Source organism: Pimephales promelas, chromosome 5 (assembly GCF_988280905.1).
Source record: "Pimephales promelas chromosome 5, fPimPro1.hap1.1, whole genome shotgun sequence".
In the NCBI taxonomy this organism is placed as follows: Eukaryota; Metazoa; Chordata; class Actinopteri; order Cypriniformes; family Leuciscidae; genus Pimephales; species Pimephales promelas.
The window spans coordinates 7,670,210-7,691,967 of record NC_142773.1 but is presented as its reverse complement, the minus strand read 5'-3'; the positions used below and the strand labels follow the sequence as shown (position 1 = coordinate 7,691,967).

At 41.1% G+C, this 21,758-nt stretch overlaps 1 protein-coding gene and 1 long non-coding RNA gene across 2 annotated transcripts in view; one reads left to right on the top strand and one right to left on the bottom strand.

Annotated features, from left to right (window-relative positions):
• LOC148981348 (uncharacterized) overlaps positions 1-9,014 on the bottom strand; it is a 183,698-nt gene extending 174,684 nt beyond the window's left edge. The window contains exon 1 of the long non-coding RNA XR_016168464.1: positions 8,954-9,014. This is a non-coding gene — a long non-coding RNA (uncharacterized LOC148981348). The remainder of the gene's footprint in view (positions 1-8,953) is intronic.
• Positions 1-21,185, top strand: part of LOC120461542 (zinc finger protein 521) — a 115,174-nt gene extending 93,989 nt beyond the window's left edge. The window contains exons 6-8 of the mRNA XM_089130877.1: positions 3,715-3,846; positions 11,677-11,792; positions 20,132-21,185. Coding sequence (XP_088987003.1) covers positions 3,715-3,846; positions 11,677-11,792; positions 20,132-20,161 — 278 coding nt within the window. The 3' untranslated portion in view covers positions 20,162-21,185. The remainder of the gene's footprint in view (positions 1-3,714; positions 3,847-11,676; positions 11,793-20,131) is intronic.
• The last annotated feature ends 573 nt before the right edge of the window (positions 21,186-21,758 follow it).

The window sequence follows — 21,758 nt, the reverse complement described above, 5'->3', positions numbered from 1 at the left end:
AGCGTCCTCGTTTTCTCCTGAAACCAGTCCTGATTTGAATATGGCTGTGAATCACATTAATAAATGAATAATGATCTCCTGGAAAGATGAACGTATGAATGCAACTAAAGATGTTTTTCTCCCTTTGTCTTCATCCGATTTGCACGCAGGTCACATGCAGAAACGCTACAGCGAGTGTAAACACGTGTTTGTGTGTGTTTGCCAATCTGTGAATCTGCAGCTCAAAACCATCATTAATCATAAACGTTTGATATGATTTGATACATTTCCCTTTTAACGTCCTCCTACGTTATTTTCAGCCTTAAATGAATAAAGAGGCGGCAGTCCCACATGAGCTGCTGAACTCATCAGGGAAATCACACACACACACACAGGAGAAGGAGGAGTCCGTGTTCAATTCCCAGGGCTTTAATCACTGTTAATTTGGCTCATTATGTATGAATAGATGCACGACTCCCCCCAGTGAGCTGTTCTCAGGTCAGTATCTGCTGCAGCTTCACATGTTTCCGTTGCAGATCAGGCAATCTCTCAATCCACAGTCACACTTACTTACTGTATATACGGTTCTTCAAAATTTCTTTTTTTATGCTTAAAATGGAGCTTGCTTGACTTTATTGACTTTATTAAGGATCTGATATCATGATCAAGTCATTTAGATTATTTTTGTGAACTGGATTTTGGCATGTCTGGAGGGACTGATTTATCTCCTACTTTGGGTCGGGTCTAACCCAGCGCTATAGGAACTACCAGTGACGTTATTGTTCGCTGGCTGGCCGAACACACGCAAAACACATTCACCCGCCATGTTTTAAAAAGCAGTGTAAACAGAAGAGCTGACACAGGTGTGGTTTTGTCGGGAAAGGATGATTCGTCTTAAAGACGTGTCCACAGAGTTCCCACTGGCGGTGCAAATGCATCCTAAGGGAACCATTAGTTCTCAGGGAAACACCCTGGTAAATAGTTCCAGTGCGAAAGCCCCTACAGGGTAGGGTGTTGTTCTTCCTATCTGTGGTGTAGCTAATAAGACCCACTGGTTATCACCAGCAACCATGAGTACCTCAAACCATCATAGCATCTGTTCAGAAGTGCAGCTGATGTAAAGATGTTGACACTTTTCTAAGTGATCAGACTTGCATTATATAACGGGCAATAAAAGCAAATAGAGTTACACTGATATAGAGACCAGAGGTCAAAAGCCATGCTGACAATGAGCTAGCCATGCCCTGACTGTCACCCAGAACGCCCTGGCCTTGTGAAGCTGCAAACACAGATGTAACATGAGCTGGTGGTTGTGTGTGGACTGCTGTAGTGGTGTTGGAGGCTGTGCCGAATGCCATCTGTGGCCACCTGTGCTAACGACTCCTCTGGGGGTCCGGCGGGCAGCAGATGTTCCCAGGAGGCCCGTCCCCTGGGGGTCACATCTGCCCACGCAGGACAGGACACCTCTGATATCCTTCCACTATAAACACACATGTGAATGGCACATTTAACACAGCGTAAAAGTGCTTTGCTTTTTCTTTTCTTTTTTATTGCACTAATAAAATGTGTTGAAATGTTGGCAGAATATGACCAGTACCTTTTCTTCCTTCAACACTAAGGGTACATTTGCACTTAAAACGTGGTATTTTTCATGCTAGGCCAGTAGGTGGCGATGTCACTTTGTAAAGAACCGCTACGCGTAATACACATGTGCATGACGTCACCGGTGACACCGATTCTTGTTTTTGCTATTAACATTGTAAGATGAGGATGGTATCGTTTTCAAAGACCTGCAATTTGAAACCCGTTTTCAAAAGTTTGTGTTTTCAGGCCCTCAAAACACTGTTGTCATGTAAATCAATGGCCAATTTTCCATTTTTATTTGGAAATAATGTTTAAATGGCCCCTAAAACACAAAACAATTCAACGTTCAATTTTAAACATGGGTAAAATACATATGAAAAATTGAAAATTCCTTCATATTATTTTGATGACCTATTAGTTTATGTTCCCTTGACAAACAATACTACATAATGACTTAAAGGACAAGTTCGGTATTTTACAATTAAAGCCCTGTTTTAAGATCGTCCCTGATGAAATAGAATAGTTAAGATTGTTTTTTAGACAAATGCTCCTGTCACGAGAATTTTTACCCCCCCCCCCCCCCCCACACACACACACACACACACACACACACACTTTATAATGAAAGCATAGGTGCACTCGAACAATCATTAATTAAAACGCATAAAACTTTAGTTTACAAAGACGTGAAACTCACCGAGTGGTCTGGGGTGTTCGCTCACACAAAAATCGCTGCAAAATATGCTTTCCAACAGGTTTTATCGTAGTTTTTGTCCAAGTCCATTTTCTTCCTGTTTTTGGTCGAAGTCCGCAGTAGTCGATTGTCGAGTTTGCGTGCGCGATCCTTAGTTATCTAGTTACCAATGATCGCGCACATGAACTCGACAATTTACTACTGTGGACTTCGACCGAAAACAGGAAGAACAGAAGTCGGACAAAAACTACGATAAAACCTGTTGGAAAGCATCTTTTGCAGCGATTTTTGTGTGAGCATATCAGTGAACACCCCAGACCACTCGGTGAGTTTCACGTTTTATGCGTTTTTATGAATGATTGTTCGAGTGCACCTATGCTACCATTGTAAAGGTGGGGGGGTGCTAACACAGAATCCAAAAATTCTCGTGACAGGAGCATTTGTCTAAAAAAACATCTTAACTATTCTATTTCATCAGGGACGATCTTAACGAGATAAGAGTATTTGTGTTCGTGCTGATCACTCATCTTACATCAGGACCCACAGAGCCCGCCAGAAAGCTTGGCTGTGACAAGATGGCCGCCGGTGATGACGATAGAGACTCCGCCGTAACACATCTAGCCTTTATTATGGATATCTATGATAGGCATGAGCTTGATGTCACCGTTTTCAGAGATACTTGTTTTTGTTGTTGACATGGAGACATTTTTTTTGCGCTTTGAAACGCTTAGTTAGCATTAGCGTTAGCATTTTCAGGCCCTAAAACACTGTTGCTGTGTAAATGAATGGTCAAAACACATGTAAAGTTTCTGTTTTTAGTTGAAAACGCTGACATGCAAATGGTCCCTAAGTTTTGTTTTCCGTCCGTCTGTTTCCCTAGTTAGTTTCGTTGACTACTGATGATGTAACGCACCTGTTTCGGTTTCTGTTGATTACTCCATGTGTGTTTAAGCCTTCAGTTCTCACACTTCTTTGTTCGGTGGTTGAAGTTTAACGTGGGTTAATATTAATATTTCTTGAGTTTCTATTATTATTGGTATTCCTCGTTGGATTTATTATTAAAGACTTTTGTTTCTTGGAATCTCTAGCGATTATTGCAACGATGTGACAGTTGTCTTATTTATTCATTTATTCATTTTTTGAGCTATTGTATAGCAACAAATCAATTAAGAGAAAGTATTTGGTAGAACATAACATGTACTTTTTCATAACTACTTTTACAAATCTTACTCTGCCCGTGCAATTCTTTGTTTCAAATCTTTTTAAATGAGAAATCAGATTGCCATAAACTCTTAAAATGAAAGATAACGCACAGGGATATTAAAGTAATGAGCACCTGATGGCTTCAGTGTCTCATGTTCTTGACCTTGTGTTTTTGTGCAAAAAGTCACTATATAAGAATTCTATATATCTGATATGTCCAGTGACACAGGTTGTGTTTTTCTCTCTTCTCCCAGAGGAAGGTCTCATTCATGAATGTAAACTATGCAGTCAAACCTTCGACTCTCCAGCCAAACTGCAGTGTCACCTCATCGAGCACAGCTTTGAGGGGATGGGCGGCACGTTCAAGTGTCCCGTCTGCTTCACAGGTACTTTTTCTTATATTTGTGTGTGTCTGTATGTCAGAGCAGAATAAAATCAAAGCGTATACACTGGACCTTATACGACCACACTTCTGCCACCACAGTAACATGCTTCATTTGTCTTCCTCTCTCTTTCCCTGGCTCTCTCATTCTTATTGACTTGATCTACAGGGTTTTTCTCTTTTTTTTCATTTTGGCTTTATTTCGAGTTGGCGCCTGACAGACAGGTCCCAGATCTCCTTCCGCACTCATATTGATCATGCAGCAGAGAGAGAGAGAGAGAGAGAGAGAGAGAGAGAGAGAGAAAAGAAAGCAGCTTGGTGAGGACAGCATCTGCAGTGCAGAAATCATGACAAACATGAGACTAATGCTCCGTTTACACGCATAAGACGCAGATATTTCCCTGCGGCTTGGCCTCTCATTTACATGAAAACCCTGTTTTTATCTCAGAAAACGATGATTTCTGATAACGCTGGTTATGTGTTGCCGTGTCAGCTGGGAGAAACAGGGTTTTAGGTTCTCAAACGGCACATTATGCACCAGAAAATGCTTAATGTCAGGTGAGCACCCTGTTTACACGTGTTTTTCGTTGTTGAGGATTCTGAGGATTGTGATTGGCTCGCATTGCTTTATCCTATTCCCTACATTGCCGCCTATAGGTTTGGCATAGTTATGATGGCGCTCGACGGCATATTTATGCGGGTTGATTTAAATGACAACTTTTTCAGTTCAGTTTATGCGGACTTGAGTTTGGTTTGCAATTGGTATGAAAGCAATTGGAAGTGAACAATATACAGTACCAATATATAAAGAAGAGATAAAAAGAAAAAAATGATCTATGATAGAAGCAAGTATGGTTCTGTGCAAATATCTCCTTCATGGTTATGTATCTACAGTAAACTCTCAGTGGCCGCTTTTCCATCACCCTTCCAATTGTGAATTGAAAATACGGTTTGAAAATAAGGTTTTTACGCTCGCATGTGATGGGTTTTCAGGCAATTCCAAAAAAAAAGGAATATTTCGCGAAACAGCAATGGAAACAGTTTTTCGCATTTACAGGTCACATGACGTACGTAACAGTCGATCGTTCTTTAAAGATGGCGCTGTGTGTTTGTACAGAAGACAAGAGTTCATTATTAAACTCACAAAAGATAAAAGTATTACGAAAATACTGGATTCTAAACGACAAAGAAATGCCACAGTTTATCAAGATCACTCATATGTGTATAACCCAGTATAAGAGTCTTTCCTCGACATTAATGCTTGAAAATACGATTATGTCTCCTTCCATTAAAATAATGGCTAGTTGGGATATACTTGAACTTACCAACGTCTGTTTTCTTAAAAATTACGTTTTAGGTGCATAACATCGGTTATTTCGCAATCGTTTTTTTATCGACATTTAGAAAATATCCCAAAAGTTTTGTGCAAATCTGTAATGGAAACGCAGCTACTGTTGACACCAATGTACTGTGGTTCAGAGTCAAATATAATGTGAAGACAGACTAGAACCAGACCGATATATCGGCAGGCCGATATTATCGGCCGATATTAGCCATTTTCTAAAATATCGGTATCGACAGTTATAATGGCCGATAAATGAATATTTCAAAAATAAAATAAAAACGGACGAAACACGCTTCAACCATGTCATGAGTGTTGGAGTTGTATAGTTTGTCCACCAGAGGGATTATCATGCATTATCATATATCCATGCATTATCATATTATTTTAGTTAAAACTCATAATTAACTACAAATAACTAATGTTTGGAAAATCTGTTAATATTTTGTTGTGCGTTTCTGAAATAAAAAAAATAGCAATAATATCGGCCGATCAACAAATATTTGTATCGGTATCAGCCTTCAAAATCCTTTATCGGTCGGGCTTTAAGACAGACCTTCAGGGTCTACGAGTGCAACTGAAACAATCAAATCTTGTGTGAAAACCGGCTGAAACATTTACGCTCTGGCCTCTACAGGGACAAATAATAATCGCAAGTAATAGGATTTCAATTCACCAGTGTAAAATCTGGAATTATATACATTATTTCATTATTTCAACATGACTAGTTTTAATAGAACAGGTTTGTTTCGGGACTGTAGACGGAGAGAGTGGAAGCAGAAGCGAAGGAATGCGTATGGGGAAGGACAGGCGCTGCGTGATAATGCAAAGCGAGGGAGGATGAGAGGGGGAAGGAGGTAAAAGAGGAGTTGAGGAGCCATCCAGAGGCAGCGGAGAGATGTCAGAAGTGTCGCTCTCATGGGACGATTTGACAGCTATGTGAAGTCAGGCAGCCCGCAGCTGAAAGCAGCTCCATGTACCCTGGAGGAAGCCGAGCGCAGAACAAACACTCTGCGTGCCACTTATGAGCTTTTGTCTCACTTTACACAACAAAACATTCCAGTTTTACACTCAATTGTGTACACAATGATGCTGCTTGGCTTCGTAAATATAGGCTCATTAATGCAAATAAATAACTAGTTAACAGAAAAATGTGGCTGTGACACAAAATAACAACAATTAAAAAGTCAAATATGCTCAAATGAGTTTCTTTATATTGAGTCAATTCATATGAAAATCTCCTGATACTGTTTCCTATGCAATTAAATTAGCCAATCATAACAGTGATCGTTTACTGACAAACCTTGAAAACTGATCGTTTCAGATAGAGGGTCAGAATGAGGGTTGAAAATAGTCATTTTTCCGCATAAGTTAGACCAATTCTTACGGCCAATTTATACTTCTGCGTAGGGTGCGCGCAGGAGGTACAGCGTAGCATACGCACAGTACCATACCGCGTACCCTTCGCCGTAGCCTGATGCGCACCTCCTCAAAAATGTAACTACACGTCGCGACGGACCTGTGATCTGTGATTGGTCGGGTTGGTAGCATCGCATTTCCTCACGTTACCATCTCACGCATTTCCGCGCGTATCATCTCCTCCGACGTCTTCTCTCGTTTCTGCCTTTAGTTTTAGTAATTTCACTAAAATTCAACTGTTTTTCCACCTCAATAAGCTCCAACTCCAACATGATCCGCTCTCTTTCAGTCGCCATTGCTTGTAGTAACCTAGCCGCAAAGAATCTAAACACAGTGGAAAATTAAAAAGCCTGCCAACTAGCGTTTTGGAGCAGTACTGCAGAGAAACCTGAACGCAGAAGTATAAATGCTCACGACGGCGTCGCCTACGTGCGTACCCTCGACGCAGAAGTATAAATTGGCCTTTACGCCATCTTATGTTATCACACGGCTCTGTGGAATACTTGATTCTGATTGATCGATAGCGCCATCCAGTGTTGAGTTACTCCCCGATAACAACCACTAAAAACAGAAACACAGGCGCATCTGGGTTACTGAAGCCAACAATGCTATACTTTTTCTAGGAAAGTTTTTTCTTCATGGAAGTTTTGCTTTTGGTGAGCTAATAAGGTATTAACTCAGTCGAATCAATATTTTGTGTAGATTTATTTAATTATGCAATCCAGTATCGTGGACTCGCTCTCTCGTTTCATACAAACGTGGCGGCTGCCATTTTGCAACACTGTTGGATTATAGGATAACAAACATCTGAAAACAATATCTCGTATCTCCATAGTTATTTATGTGGCAAAATGGTGTGTAATAAGTGTACTGTATACCGTATCTCTTAAATGAATGTGCCGCTGAAACTGCTCTCGCCATGGAAACAGAGACTATTTATATAGAGACATGCCACTTCCTCAATCCTCAATACAACTTTATAGGGAAAACCCGTAACACCAAAGATGCCGGTTGTATGCACTTGTATGCATGTTACCTGAGTAAGTTGAATTAGAAAACACAGGTTCTCATTGACCCTAATAAAACTAATTTGGGTCTAAATCCAAAATCCAGTGCAGTGGCATGAAGGCAAAAGTTGTTTATCCCTTGTAAGAAATTCAAATGAAGACCAGAACTCACTCTTTACCTCAGAGACACGACTAGCCACCCTTAAACATATGGGTCTCTAAAAACAAACAGCATGTTTGAAGTAGTCCTGTGAGAATAACTGCATACTCGCACTCTCAAACACACTCTCATTCAGCAGCTCTATGGCGTAATTAAAGGCACTATGTGTTTTAAGTGCCATTTCAAAGATTAGATGTGACTGAAATCAGGCTACGCATAAATAAAGAGTCTGCATGAATATTAATATTGTCAATATAATTAGCACTGTTGACTAATAGAGACGAAGAAGGGACTGCCGTTCCTGTGCTTGTTTATTTTGCAGTGGCTCTAAATAAAGCACATCATTATTCCTCACTGTTCACTACGACTTAAAGCACCGCATTGACCATTACCCAGAGCCAGCCAAATCACGGATTGGGAAACAAAGCCGCGCTACATTTGCAGAGTGTCTTGATGCAGGTGGAATCGGTTCTCCCATGATGCAAAATACTGGAAACATTTGGGTTTCCCAACATCTTGATTCACTTAGTTGTGACAATACTTCTTTTCATATGCTGCCAAAGTGTAAGATGTGTGCTAGGAAAACAGCACATGTCTTTCCTCATTTGAACCGAGTAATTTTAGGGGGGGGGGGGAGAGGAGAAAATTATTTCCAGGTCTGATTCACTTAAATAAACATTAAGGCATTTTACACCTGGTGTTTCAATCCGTCTCTTTTGTCCACTTTCAACCACTTTTATCCTGATTTCTTTGAGTTGTAATGTATGGATTTTTTCCAAATCTTTTGATCTAATGATGGGTGGAATAATTTACACATATTATTAAGCAATTCCATATGAACGTGTCCGGAGACGACAGAAAAACACACAGAGCTTCAGCTTTAGTTTCTCCTCTGACAGACACAAGACCAGCCGAATGCTGTGAGTGTGTGTTGGAGATCAGGAATGGAGAGAGAACATTGTGCTTGGGACATTTTTCATCTTCAAACCAAACTTGGGTCTCCAGTCGACAGTTAAACCCCGTCTGGCTATCGCTCTTCTCATAATGTCACACATTAGATCAGTAGACGGAGAGTAGACGCTCTTTAGTGGCTGTTTGAACACATTCGATCACATGAGTGTTTACACTAGTAAAGCAATCCGGTCAAATGTGTCCAAAGCAATCCTCTGGACAAGCTCAAAGCCTCTTAAACCCCGTTTACACCTGTGTTTAGTGTCGTCCACTAGTTATCCGATCCACCCAAATAAAATTAATATTCAAAAAGATTTGCTTTGACTTCTGAAAAGGTACTTTTATTGTTTGTCCACGGTTAGTCAAAATAAACTCCTACTCATTCTTTATTGTACGTTTTTTTTTCACATTTTTGAATGATAGTAAAGTCATTTAAACTGTGAAAAAAACTAATGGAAGGATCAGAATTAAGCAGTGATCAAAAATGTTTATTAACATTTTTAATGAACAAATCAACGAATTTGTGATTATTCAAAGCCACCACCCTTTGTCTAGTTTCCAGCTGTTCTCGCTCTAGTCTAACCCATTTTCTCCAACTTCATGAGGTGCATCATGGGATGTTTTATAAACAGTACTGACATTGTTTAAATGCACGCTGGACAGTTTTTGTCTGTTCTCTACACTATCTGCTCCAAGTCAACTCTAAAATAAATAAATCATTCACACTTTTAGTTTTGTTCTTGCATATACAGTACTATTCAGAAGTTTGGGGTCTACACTTTCTGAAAACTTTTATTAAAATCGAGGGCAAGTGACAGTGAAGACTTATATACTGTTACAAAAATTTCGGTTAAATGCTGTTCTTTTAACCTTAACATTTATCAAAGAATCCTAAAAACAACCCAAAAAATACCATTGTTTCCAAAAAAAAAACAAAAAAACGTATTGGTAATGGTTATCAGCAGTGCTGGGGAAGCTACTCTGAAACTGTAGTTTTACAAGCTACTCGTAAGTTAAAGTAGTTAAACTACAGTCAAGCTACCCTTTTGGAAAAGTAGTTAGCTACACTACAAGTTACTATCAGGGGGTAGAGATGGGTAGGATAAGGGGTGGGGTTAGGGATGAGGGGGTGGAGATGGGTGGGAATAGGGGTGGGGATAGGGATAAGGGGCGGAGATGGGTAGGATTAGGGGTGAGGTTAGGGATCAGGGGTGGGGTTAGAGATCAGGGGGCGGAGATGGGTTGGATTAGGCATGGGGTTAGGGATGAGGGGGTGGAGATGGGTAGGATTAGGGGTGGGGTTAGGGATGAGGGGGTGGAGATGGGTAGGGATAGGGGTGGGGTTAGGGATCAGGGGGCAGAAATGGGTAGGATTAGGGGTGGGGTTAGGGATCAGGGGGCGGAGATGGTTAGAATAGGGGTGGGGTTAGGGATCAGGGGCGGAGATTGTAGGATTAGGGGTGGGGTTAGAGATAAGGGGGCAGAGATGGGTTGGATTAGGGGTGGGGTTAGAGATCAGGGGGCGGAGATGGTAAGAATAGGGGTGGGGTTAGAGATCAGGGGGCAGAGATGGGTTGGATTAGGGGTGGGGTTAGAGATCAGGGGGCGGAGATGGTAAGAATAGGGGTGAGGTTAGGGATCAGGGGGCGGAGATGGGTAGGATTAGGGGTGGGGTTAGGGATCAGGGGTGGAGATTGGTAGGATTAGGGGTGGGGTTAGAGATCAGGGGGCGGAGATGGGTTGGATTAGGGGTGGGGTTAGGGATGAGGGGGTGGAGATGGGTAGGATTAGGGGTGGGGTTAGGGATCAGGGGGTGGAGATGGGTAGGATTAGGGGTGGGGTTAGGGATCAGGGGGTGGAGATGGGTAGGATTAGGGGTGGGGTTAGGGATCAGGGGGTGGAGATGGGTAGGATTAGGGGTGGGGTTAGGGATCAGGGGGCGGAGATGGTTTGGATTAGGGGTGGGGTTAGGGATCAGGGGCGGAGATGGGTAGGATTAGGGGTGGGGTTAGTGATCAGGGGGTGGAGATGGGTAGGATTAGGGGTGGGGTTAGGGATCAGGGGGCGGAGATGGGTTGGATTAGGGGTGGGGTTAGGGATCAGGGGGTGGAGATGGGTAGGATTAGGGGTGGGGTTAGGGATCAGGGGGCGGAGATGGGTTGGATTAGGGGTGGGGTTAGGGATCAGGGGGTGGAGATGGGTAGGATTAGGGGTGGGGTTAGGGATCAGGGGCGGAGATGGGTTGGATTAGGGGTGGGGTTAGGGATCAGGGGGCGGAGATGGGTTGGATTAGGGGTGGGGTTAGGGATGAGGGGGTGGAGATGGGTAGGATTAGGGGTGGGGTTAGGGATCAGGGGGCGGAGATGGGTAGGATTAGGGGTGGGGTTAGGGATCAGGGGGCGGAGATAGGTAGGATTAGGGGTGGGGTTTGGGATCAGGGGGCGGAGATGGGTAGGATTAGGGGTGGGTGCACGTAGTGTCTGTTAGTATTTGCACTTACTAGAAATCGCATCTAACTATGTGCACTTTGTGCAGCGAAAATACTGCTATTTCATATAATAAGCCTTTAACAGTCTTTGCAAATTATTGAAAAAAGGCTAAAGATTCAGCACAATTGTTTTCAACCTTGATAACAATCAGAAATGTTTCTTGAGCAGCAAATCATCATACTAGGATCATTTGACACTGAAGACTGGTGTAATGATGCTGAAAAAATTCAGCTTTTTAAATCATATAATATGTAAAAAAATAAATCATATAATATGTAAAAAATAAATCATATATAATGTCTCCTTGGAGAGCAAGAGGATATATACTTTTATATAGGCGCAATTTGTATTTTTCTGATTTCAAGAAATGAAGCATAAGCCTTTACAGAAAAGGGTTTTAAAAGGCATAACTGGCAGTGTTTTTGGAAAGATGTGCAGTTAACACCCGTGTTGTGTCCCGTTGCAGTGTTCGTGCAGGCGTGTAAACTGCAGCAGCACATCTTCACCGCACACGGGCAGGAGGACAAGATCTACGACTGCTCACAGTGCCCGCTCAAGTTCTTCTTCCAAACCGAGCTCCAGGTGAGATGATCTGAGGAGAGCACACATGACCTGCCTCTAACACACCCCGTCTTCTGGGTAGTGGAAATAAACCATGGGACAGAAATGTGATCGTAAACTGCAATGGCATCATTAACCAATAAACTTTGCATGATCCATGTCAGTATAACGCCCAATAGCAGTGTCATATCAGCCAGTCAAACGTGAGCAGAAACAAAAAACCAAGCAACACTGGGAGTGCCGTCATGGCATCAGTCTTACTGTATTATAGCATTTTCAGCTCAAATAACTGACCGTAAGCAAGTCCTATTGAGAAACTGTCATTATAGACCTCCCAAGTTGATTTTCTCTGCTTGTGACTTTGAGTTTAATTAGCTAATTAACTAATGCTTGTGTTTGTAATGTATATACTTCTAATTTATTGTATATCTTAATCTATAGAGGATGGAAAACTGGTTTTGTGGGCTCCTTTGCCTTCCACAATTAGTTAAAACAAGAGGATTTGCACCATGTTGGTTGCAGGTTTAGACTCTGGGGTTTGGTCTGAGCTGTGGATCTCTCTGAGAGGATTCATAACGTTAGGGTTGTGATGAATACAAACAGCTCTTGTGAAAACTCTTGGTTCACAATGAGAAATTTCATTGATAAATAAATGGGACAAGTTATCCAGCACAAGGATGCTAGACTTTCCTGGGATGGTGCATTTTTTAGTGGCTGGATCTCTCATGGGAAATATACTAGATATTGCTTGTTATTAATATTATACATTTTATATGATCTCATACATGTGCAATTTCAATGTTGTCTATATGTGTTGAACATTGTGTGCATTGATGTAACAAGCAACTATCACTAAACCAGACCAAATCTAAATGAATATTAAATACACGTTAATTAATATCACTCTATACTTACTTGTGTAATTACACTCCAAGTAGGAATAAAATGAAAATCTATCTATTTTCTAAATGCACATTATAGATCTTACTGTGAACAATTCCTGCATGCATGTTTAATTATTGTTATTATTTTTTTACCTCATTATTTTTAATCACAAGATCATAACTATATCTCCCGGTGAAAACGACAGACTTCAAGAGTTCATCACATCACCACATTAACAAGCCTACATTGCTTCCATCTTCGGAAATTGCACTAATATATTAGTAGTTCACTTTTAAAAAAACTTTTGCTAATAATTTACTCACCCCCCATGTCATCAGTCGAAAAGAAATTAAGGTTTTTGATGAAAACATTCCAGGATTTTTCTCCATATAATGGACTTCAATGGGAACCAAACGGTTCAAGGTCCAAAAGACACTTTCAGTGCAAACTGCAAACTGTTCAAAGGGCTTTAAACGATTCCAGATGACGAATAAGCGTCTTATCAAGCGAAACGATCGCTCATTTAATAAATAAATAAATAACAAAGTTTAAGTTTTATAAGCTCAAATGGCCGCCTTGCTCTGTTCTCTGTTGCGTGTTCGTGACTCTCCTATTCGAACTCGTTCATCAAAATGAACAAATCTTTTCCCAAGTCAATCCGTTCATTTCGTTTGTTGAATGAACCAAATGACACGAAAAAAGATTTGTTCATTTTGTTAAACGAGTTTGAACAGGAGAGTCACGAACGCGCATCACAGAACAGAGCAAGGCGGCCATTTGAGTTTATAAAACTTAAACTTTGTTATTTATTTATTAAATGAGCAATCGTTTCGCTTGATAAGACCCTTATTCATCGTCTGGAATCATTTAAAGCCCTTTGAACAGTTTTCAGTTTGCACTGAAAGTGTCTTTTGGACCTTGAACCGTTTACCAGTGAAGTCCATTAAATGGAGAATAATTCTGGAATGTTTTCATCAAAAAAATATCTTGGATGACATTGGGGTGAGTAAATTATCAGCAAAAGTTTTTTTTTTTTAAATTGAACTACTCCTTTAAGCATGTTTTCATCTCAGAAATATGGTCATCTTAGCTAGACTGCTACCCTGTAACAGGTGTCTGATGTGTCAAGAGATTATGGAGAACTTACATAAACCTAAGTTTGAATTCAAACAAGGTTGATTTGTTGGTTAACTTGCTGTCAGAATTGTACCTATTTTTTCTGTCCTCCTGAAAGTGAAGTTCGTTTTCTGTGGCTCAAAATTTTGACACAGCAGTCGTCTCAGCTCAGTCGGTGAGGTCAGGGGTCATCAGGACGGATGGATAGAGTGATGTTTTATTTATTTGTGTAGAGCTGAAGATGAAGGGCTGTGTCAGACAGTCTCCCCCCTACCATCTCCTTAGGCTCAGTGAGGAATCCTACATCGCCACTGACCTGCCAAGAGCACAATAGGAAAAACTCAATCTGTTCAGCTCATAAAACATCTCACCTTTACACCCTTATTCACACAATAACACACACACACACACACCTGTGAATGTTACTTATTTGTCAGATTTAATGCATGTGCTTAGAATTGTCCACCAGTTTGGCCTTAAGTCCCGAGCCTCTTTCGATTCCAGTTGCATGTTTCAAGGTCAACTATTGCAATTTGAATGGTTTTGCTGGTCAGTTGGGTTAACTTTATATCTGCTGATATGGAAATATTTGCTTATAGAATTAGGTCTCATGATTGAACCCTATACTTGCACATACTGTCTTCTCCACAACTGCATCAGCATTTTATGAGTTACAGCTGCTATGATTGAAAAGGAAATGTTAAATATGGTAAATTATGGTCTGCTTTCTGGTGGTATATCCAAAATAAACTTTTTTTTATTCTGTTTATCAGTCCATCAGCCCCTATGCAGATGAGGTAATATCACAGCATTAATTGCGAAGATTGATTGATTGATTGATTGATTGATTGGGCAAAATCTATTAGTTTACATAGAAAGGCTTTGTGCTTGCAGTGAGGCCAATCAGTGACTGGTTAAAATGGATAGCAAGTGGTTTATGAATAATATGCAGGTATTTGCACTGAAATACTAAGGCGCATATTTTTACTGAATTCCCAAACCAATTAATGGAGCCATTCCTCCGACTAATTCATGACAGCAACAACATGAAAAGCCATTTCCCTGAATATGTTTTTTATCATCAGTGGACTAAATAACTCACCCAGTTTTCTAACCAGTTTCCTATCATACAGACTTTTGACATCAACTCTGAATTTCTATCTTCCAGTTCACAGTGAAGCACAACAAGGGGAAAGAAAGCTTTATAGTTCAGTTTTAAGATTTGCTCGGATGTTTCGAAATTATTTGTACACAAAAGTGTAATGGAAGCTCCGATATTACCCATGAGTGACACACATGGATGCAGGTAGATCAGATACAGACAGCAACGAACTCCGGCGTCCTGTGAGAGTTTGCGGTGTGTTTGTTCCCGCCTCTGGCTGGGTCTGATGTGTGTATGCAAACACATCGCCTTGAGACGGTGACAAACCCTCACTGCAGCCCATCAGCGAGCTCATTCTCTGCTCATCACCGCTGGGACACACTCAATCCAAACAAACACTTTTGATCTCTGACACACTTCTGCTTCCTGTAAACTTCCCGTGAACTTTTTACAAGCAGTTTTACTAATACAAATTAAAAGATACTTTACTTCAGCAGTGTCAAGATGCACGCTGTTGTGAAAATGTTTCATTTCAAGCCGTTTATAAGAATCATCGTACTGTTGGCATTATTGAGGAGAATGAATCTTGCGCAAACTGTAATGTCTCTTGCAGTGGGACTTAGTAAAGCCAATGTATAGTTATTGTGCATGCAGCTTTCATCAGCTAGTATCAATTAAGATTTGGAACATTTATAACGAATTGTCACCACACCGGTCAAAAAGGCAACCAATTCACAATCTACTAATATATCACAGAAAAGCATAATTTGCATTACTTTCAAACAAATCTTGGGTAAGTGATAACAGTGTTCCTTGTGTAACAAATATATTCCAGCTCTCTTCCATCAGACCTGTTTAGGGAAGCAATAAGAGAGGTCATCAACTACCAAGCGGGGTACTATGTTGTCTCCCCAAGGCACCAAATGGTGATTTCAATTTCAGATGCTCATGTCGCAGACATGTGTCGCAACATAGTGTCGCACCAGATGCGGTGCATGTGGAATCCACGTGTACCAGATGTGGGCCGGATCTAGGCCGACACCATGTTGCTGTCTGGGGTGTAATGCTACGTTCACACCAGACGCGTATCGCGCGTCAAATTCGCGTCTACCGCACCTAGTTTGACGCTTTCGTCAAAACCGAAACCCGTTGGCGGCCATCTTTTTTTATGTTGATCGAGCATTCATCCAGAGATTCACCGCACTGTATTTGCTCTGGAGAGCTAGAACAGCGGCGTGGGGATCATCGTCGCTGTATTTGTGTCCACCAGACCCTTCGGAGGCGAACCGTTTGGCTAGTTTCACCATTTGCTCGCTCCATGAGCTGCGCCTGAATAACGGCCGCTGTCAGCGGTACTTCCGCCCAGTTTAAAGACCTGTTGTCCCGCATCGGAGCGAGGATCACCCTCGCCCTCATCCACCTAATCTAGCTGTCATTTATTCATTTATTTTGAAATAGAGCCAGCTTCCAAAAGTTATTAACCTGTCCTGTGATTTTTTTTCTCTCTCACGTCCAGACACGAACTTATGCACATGTTGATTGTCTTTACATCATAATATTATTTCATATAATCTAGATATGGAATGAATAACATTCAATGCAAAATGAACATGTCTCGTATATACAAATAATGTTTTAAGTGATAAAATATTTGCTTTGTTGTGCATAATCCCACCATGCATTTAGTCATATTACAAAATAATTTATTGAAGCATCCAGACACTTCACCACGTGAGCAAGCAGCTAGGCTCCTGATTGGTTAACGCTGCACGAATTCACGCCAAAGTTCAGATTTTTCAACTCGGGCGGCAGACGCGAATTCGCGTCAAACGCGTGAATGCACAAATGGCACTAACTAAATCATTCGCGCGTAACGCGCTTTTAACGCGCCAGACTCTCAATTTGCGCCATTCACGCGAACTTGCTGCGCGAATGAGGCGTATTCGCGTCTTCCGCGCCGCGCTCCATGCCTCATTCGCGCCGCAGGAAATTTTCACGCGCGTAACGCGTCTTTGCATTGACTTAACATTGAAATCATTCGCGCCTGACGCGCTATTCGCGTCCGGTGTGAACGTACCATAAGAGACAACCTAAGTTTGTTCTTCACATTGTGGTGAAGCGTTCACAAGCTACAGAAAGAAACTTGTAGCCCAAGCCAACAACGTCAATGATTAGGTTGTTGTGGCACAGTCATCATAGTTGACCAGAAAATTTGCTAAAATAACAAATTGCATTTGTATGCCCTGGATGTTCTTTAAGTCGCTTGGATATTTGCTAGATGTAGTGGTTCTTCGTAGCCTGTACAGAATGAATGTAAAGGGCCGTACACACCGAGACGAATAACGGCGCATGTTATTCGCCAGCGTTTTGTATTCACACCCAAGAGATTTTTGGTAACGATGAGCTGAGTGAACATGCAAATTCATTCCCTGACTTTAGATGGCGCCCATTTGCTCTGCAATAACACTCCATAACAGTTCTCTTTTATCAAGATGTTTGTAGTCGCTGTCGCGTTTGTCAACGAGACCAGCTGCTCTACATTCATCTTGCCTTGCATCTTACTCGTCTTATTTCTTCCTGGCAGTGTAGACGGTGACGCTACTCGGCATATATATCTTCTCCGCCATTCCGTATGTGTGCTCGGCAAGACCGTTTTATGTTTGAGCGCCCCCAAGTTTTGTTTTACTGTAACTTCAGAAGCTCCAGACACGTGAGCAAAAGCGCCCATCTCATTGGCCGGATAGTTTTTGACGCGGTGCGTCAAACAAAACAAAAAAAAAAACGAACCAGAGCTGTTTTTTTTTTAAATGAAGCTGTTACGGGTGGCGTTTTACGTGTCGGTGTGCACGCTCACATTGACGCCCTTTGTTTAGTCACGAGGCGTTAAACGTTGGCGAATATTGCGTGAAATTCGTCCCGTGTGAACAGGCCTCAATAGTTCTTAACGATTGCTAGGTGGCCTAATGAAATTGTGACAACATTAGTTATCAATGTTACAGTATTATCGGATCAGACTGTACAGTGTTTGACCATGATAAATCTGCACCATTGGTCGCTGTTGCAGGAAAGAGTGCCAGATGATGAAAGGATAAATGGATGGGTAGAGGGAGGGATTTTTCTAACCAAATTTGACCCATTGTGGAACATCTGAGAGATACCATCTGGGGGGAAAGAGATAGCATCCAGGAAGGGAATGAGTCTGGACTGGTGCTCTGTGCTCATGATGCTCTGTCAATTTAGTTGGTTTTCCAGTTGACAGAGCGTTTGGGGATTTGACGGGGTCGAGGCATGGGTATTGGAGAAGTCGAGCAGCATAGCGTCCTTGTGTCCAGACAGCAAAATAGACACTATTTTTCTGTATAGGGGGATTCCCGCTTCTCTGACACTGTCTGAATCAGTAATCGCCCCCTAAACCCTCATTCACTATTCCCTACGTTAGTCCTCTATTGTTGTTCACTAAAAGAGGTGAATGAAAATGAGTGAGCAAATTCTGACAGCTGTTCAGCGTACGTCGGTTGTACACCTGTTATTGCAGTGCAATGTGGGATTGAATAAGTGCACTCAATAACGTCCACTATGGTTTTGGACAACATTACAAATGGCTGTTCCCCTTAAAGGGTTAGTTCACCCAAAAATGAAAATTCTGTCAGTATTTACTCACCCTCATGTTGTTCCAACCCCGTAAGACATTCGTTCATCTTCGGAACACAAATTAAGATATTTAAGATATCAAGATCGCTCCTGCATACTAGTCCATAGACTTCTTGAGGGAATGACTCTTGCTGGCATCGAAAAGTCATTAAAGACATCGTTAAAATAGTCCAAGTGACTACAGGGGCTCAATCTTAAGTTTATCAAACGACGAGAACACTTTTGTGCGCAAAAACAAACAAAAATAACGACTTTATTTCAACTATTCACTTCCTTCTCCATGAGCCTGTAAGTCAGTTAACGTAGTGTGATTGCGTAGAGCTACGTCACACGTAGGCTCACTATTGGTCGACGCTGGTCATGTGTGTGTGATGCGTGTGACGTACAATAACAGAAGCTTACGCTATTAAACTAGCTACCTGACTCGCGCAGAGGGAGAAATAAACGAATAGTTGAAATAAAGTCGTTATTTTTGTTGTTTTTTTGCGCACAAAAGTGTTCTTGTCGTTTGATAAACTTAAGATTGAGCCGCTGTAGTCACTTGGACTATTTTAACGATGTCTTTAATGACTTTTCGAGGACAGCAAGTCATTCCCTCAAGAAGCCTATGGACTAGTATACAGGAGTGATTTTAATATCTTTAAATATCTTAATTTGTGTTCCGAAGATGAACGAAGGTCTTACGGGGTTGGAACAACATGAGGGTGAGTAAATACTGACAGAATTTTCATTTTTGGCTGAACTAACCCTTTAAATAACGCTCTATACATAGTATAGGGGGCGATTTCAGATTCAGACATGTCTTATTTGGGAAGATGTGAATCCTCTTCACGGCATCTCTAGTGTGTATTGTCTCCGCCAGCTCCACTACTTCAAACAGCTTGAGGAATTTTTCATTTTCAGGGCAGCAATGTGAAGGAGTTTGTTAATGACCACCTTCAAACCGACCTGTACCTGTTGGGTTGACCAGAAAAACAACCACCACTGTGCCAAGTGGGCTGTCTGAATATGGACGGAATCACTCAAAAACGCTGGATCGCACCAACCAGCTAAAGTCCCACCTGGATCACCCAGACAGCAACACAGTGTCAACCCAGATTTGGTATGCGCGGAATTCATATATACCACACTATGTTGCTGTCTGGGTCAGTATTTCCCATTTAAGTTGTCTCTAACACTGAGAGGGAGAAAGACTGTCCACATCATGCTGCTCTGTGAGAGTCAGAAAATGAATTCCAGTGATGTCCTGCTAATCTCCCGAGGCTTTTACTGTTACATAAGCTCCCTTCCTTTATGAAGGATATTTCCTTCAGGTGTTCCCAACTCATTGTCTCTGTTCTGAGAAATATACTCTGGTCAAGGTCAGGCACTTTCATTAAACCACTGTAGATTTGTCACATTTCAATAATGTTCGAACAAATGTAAAAACAAAAGCAATGCAATACTGTAGTCTTCTGCCAATTTCCGAATCTCTTGCAATCTAAACCAGTCTTGACTCAGATTCAATGTGTATGAAATATATGTTCATACGAACCCAGTGTGGAAATGCTTGGGATGAATTGAGAATTGGTTACAATGTTTATTAACTCCCAGTTTTCTTTTCCAGAACCACAGTCTGAGTCTGCACAGCAGCTAACAACAGAACTGCCTGATGGAGGACCAAGACCCCACCGTGACCAATACATAAATGGATATTTCTTTTTGCGTTGCATTCAACTTTTTGTCAAACAAAACGATTATAAAGAAAATGAAGACTGAGAGTAGGAGGGTAGGTGTTTGATTTTTAGTGTTTAATATCCAACCAACCTATTTGTAAGTAAACCTTCATGTTTTGCCTTTCCTTTCTTGTAAAGAGTCTTGATTTTTATTGTTAAAAAAAAAATTAAATGTGTTTGAACACAACAAAAGAAACAGTCAACCAGATTCCGCTAATATGAGGACAAACTTGGGCTCACAAACCAAGATGAAATCAGGAAAAAAACTGAGCCTTCATCACTAGCCCAGCCTGTTCATGTCTGATGCCCCACGCCTCATGTGACCAGAACACCATGCTCAAATGTCACATTTTTAAATGAAATAAAATATAAAGAATGATATGTTAAATATATGCAAAATCAGAACAAGACATAAGCAGCAGTATTCCATTCCTAATGATCTTCTCCTGATCCAGAGGACATCACTCTGAGTTAGAGAAACTGCTGTCTATCCATGTTGACTTATGACTTGTATATTTATGTTATTAATGTTTACTGCTTGCTAAAGTCTGGATGTATCTGGAAATTGTTCTTTCTATAAGAAAGGAACTTATTCTCTGTTGTCTCTATTTGTCTCATTGGGATGGGCTACACAAATGCTGTCAGGAGCATGTCAACGGCTGACTGATGTGTATTGCCCTGCTTTTACTGTATCAATGCTGTGTCCTATATGTACAGTGTATACCAGTTTTACATCAAATGAAATTGACATGCACTTTTGCACTCCATACTTTAATGGATGTTCTTGTTTTGAGCTGACTACACACTTGAAGTGGCAGCTGGACATTTTATTATGTGTCATGACATGTCAATTAAAAAAGGTATAAAAAAAATAATAAATGGGGTCCGATTTTGTTGGACCTTTTTGTGTTCTCATGTGATGAAAACATTAAAAGTGTATGAAGATATGGATGTACTGTGCTTTTCCAAAAATGTTTTATTATTGTGTTCTATGTGCTTGTTTCTATATATTATTTTTCCAAACATCATCATATGGAATGAAAGAAATATAACCTTGTGATTATTAGGAACACCTGTTCAATTTCTCATTAATGCAATTATCTAATCAACCAATCACATGGCAGTTGCTTCAATGCATTTAGGGGTGTGGTCCTGGTCAAGACGATCTCCTGAACTCCAAACTGAATGTCAGAATGGGAAAGAAAGGTGATTTAAGCAATTTTGAGCGTGGCATGGTTGTTGGTGCCAGACGGGCCGGTCTGAGTATTTCACAATCTGCTCAGTTACTGGGATTTTCACGCACAACCATTTCTAGGGTTTACAAAGAATGGTGTGAAAAGGGAAGAACATCCAGTATGCGGCAGTCCTGTGGGCAAAAATGCCTTGTTGATGCTAGAGGTCAGAGGAGAATGGGCCGACTGATTCAAGCTGATAGAAGAGCAACTTTGACTGAAATAACCACTCGTTAAAACCGAGGTATGCAGAAAAACATTTGAGAAGCCACAACACGCACAACCT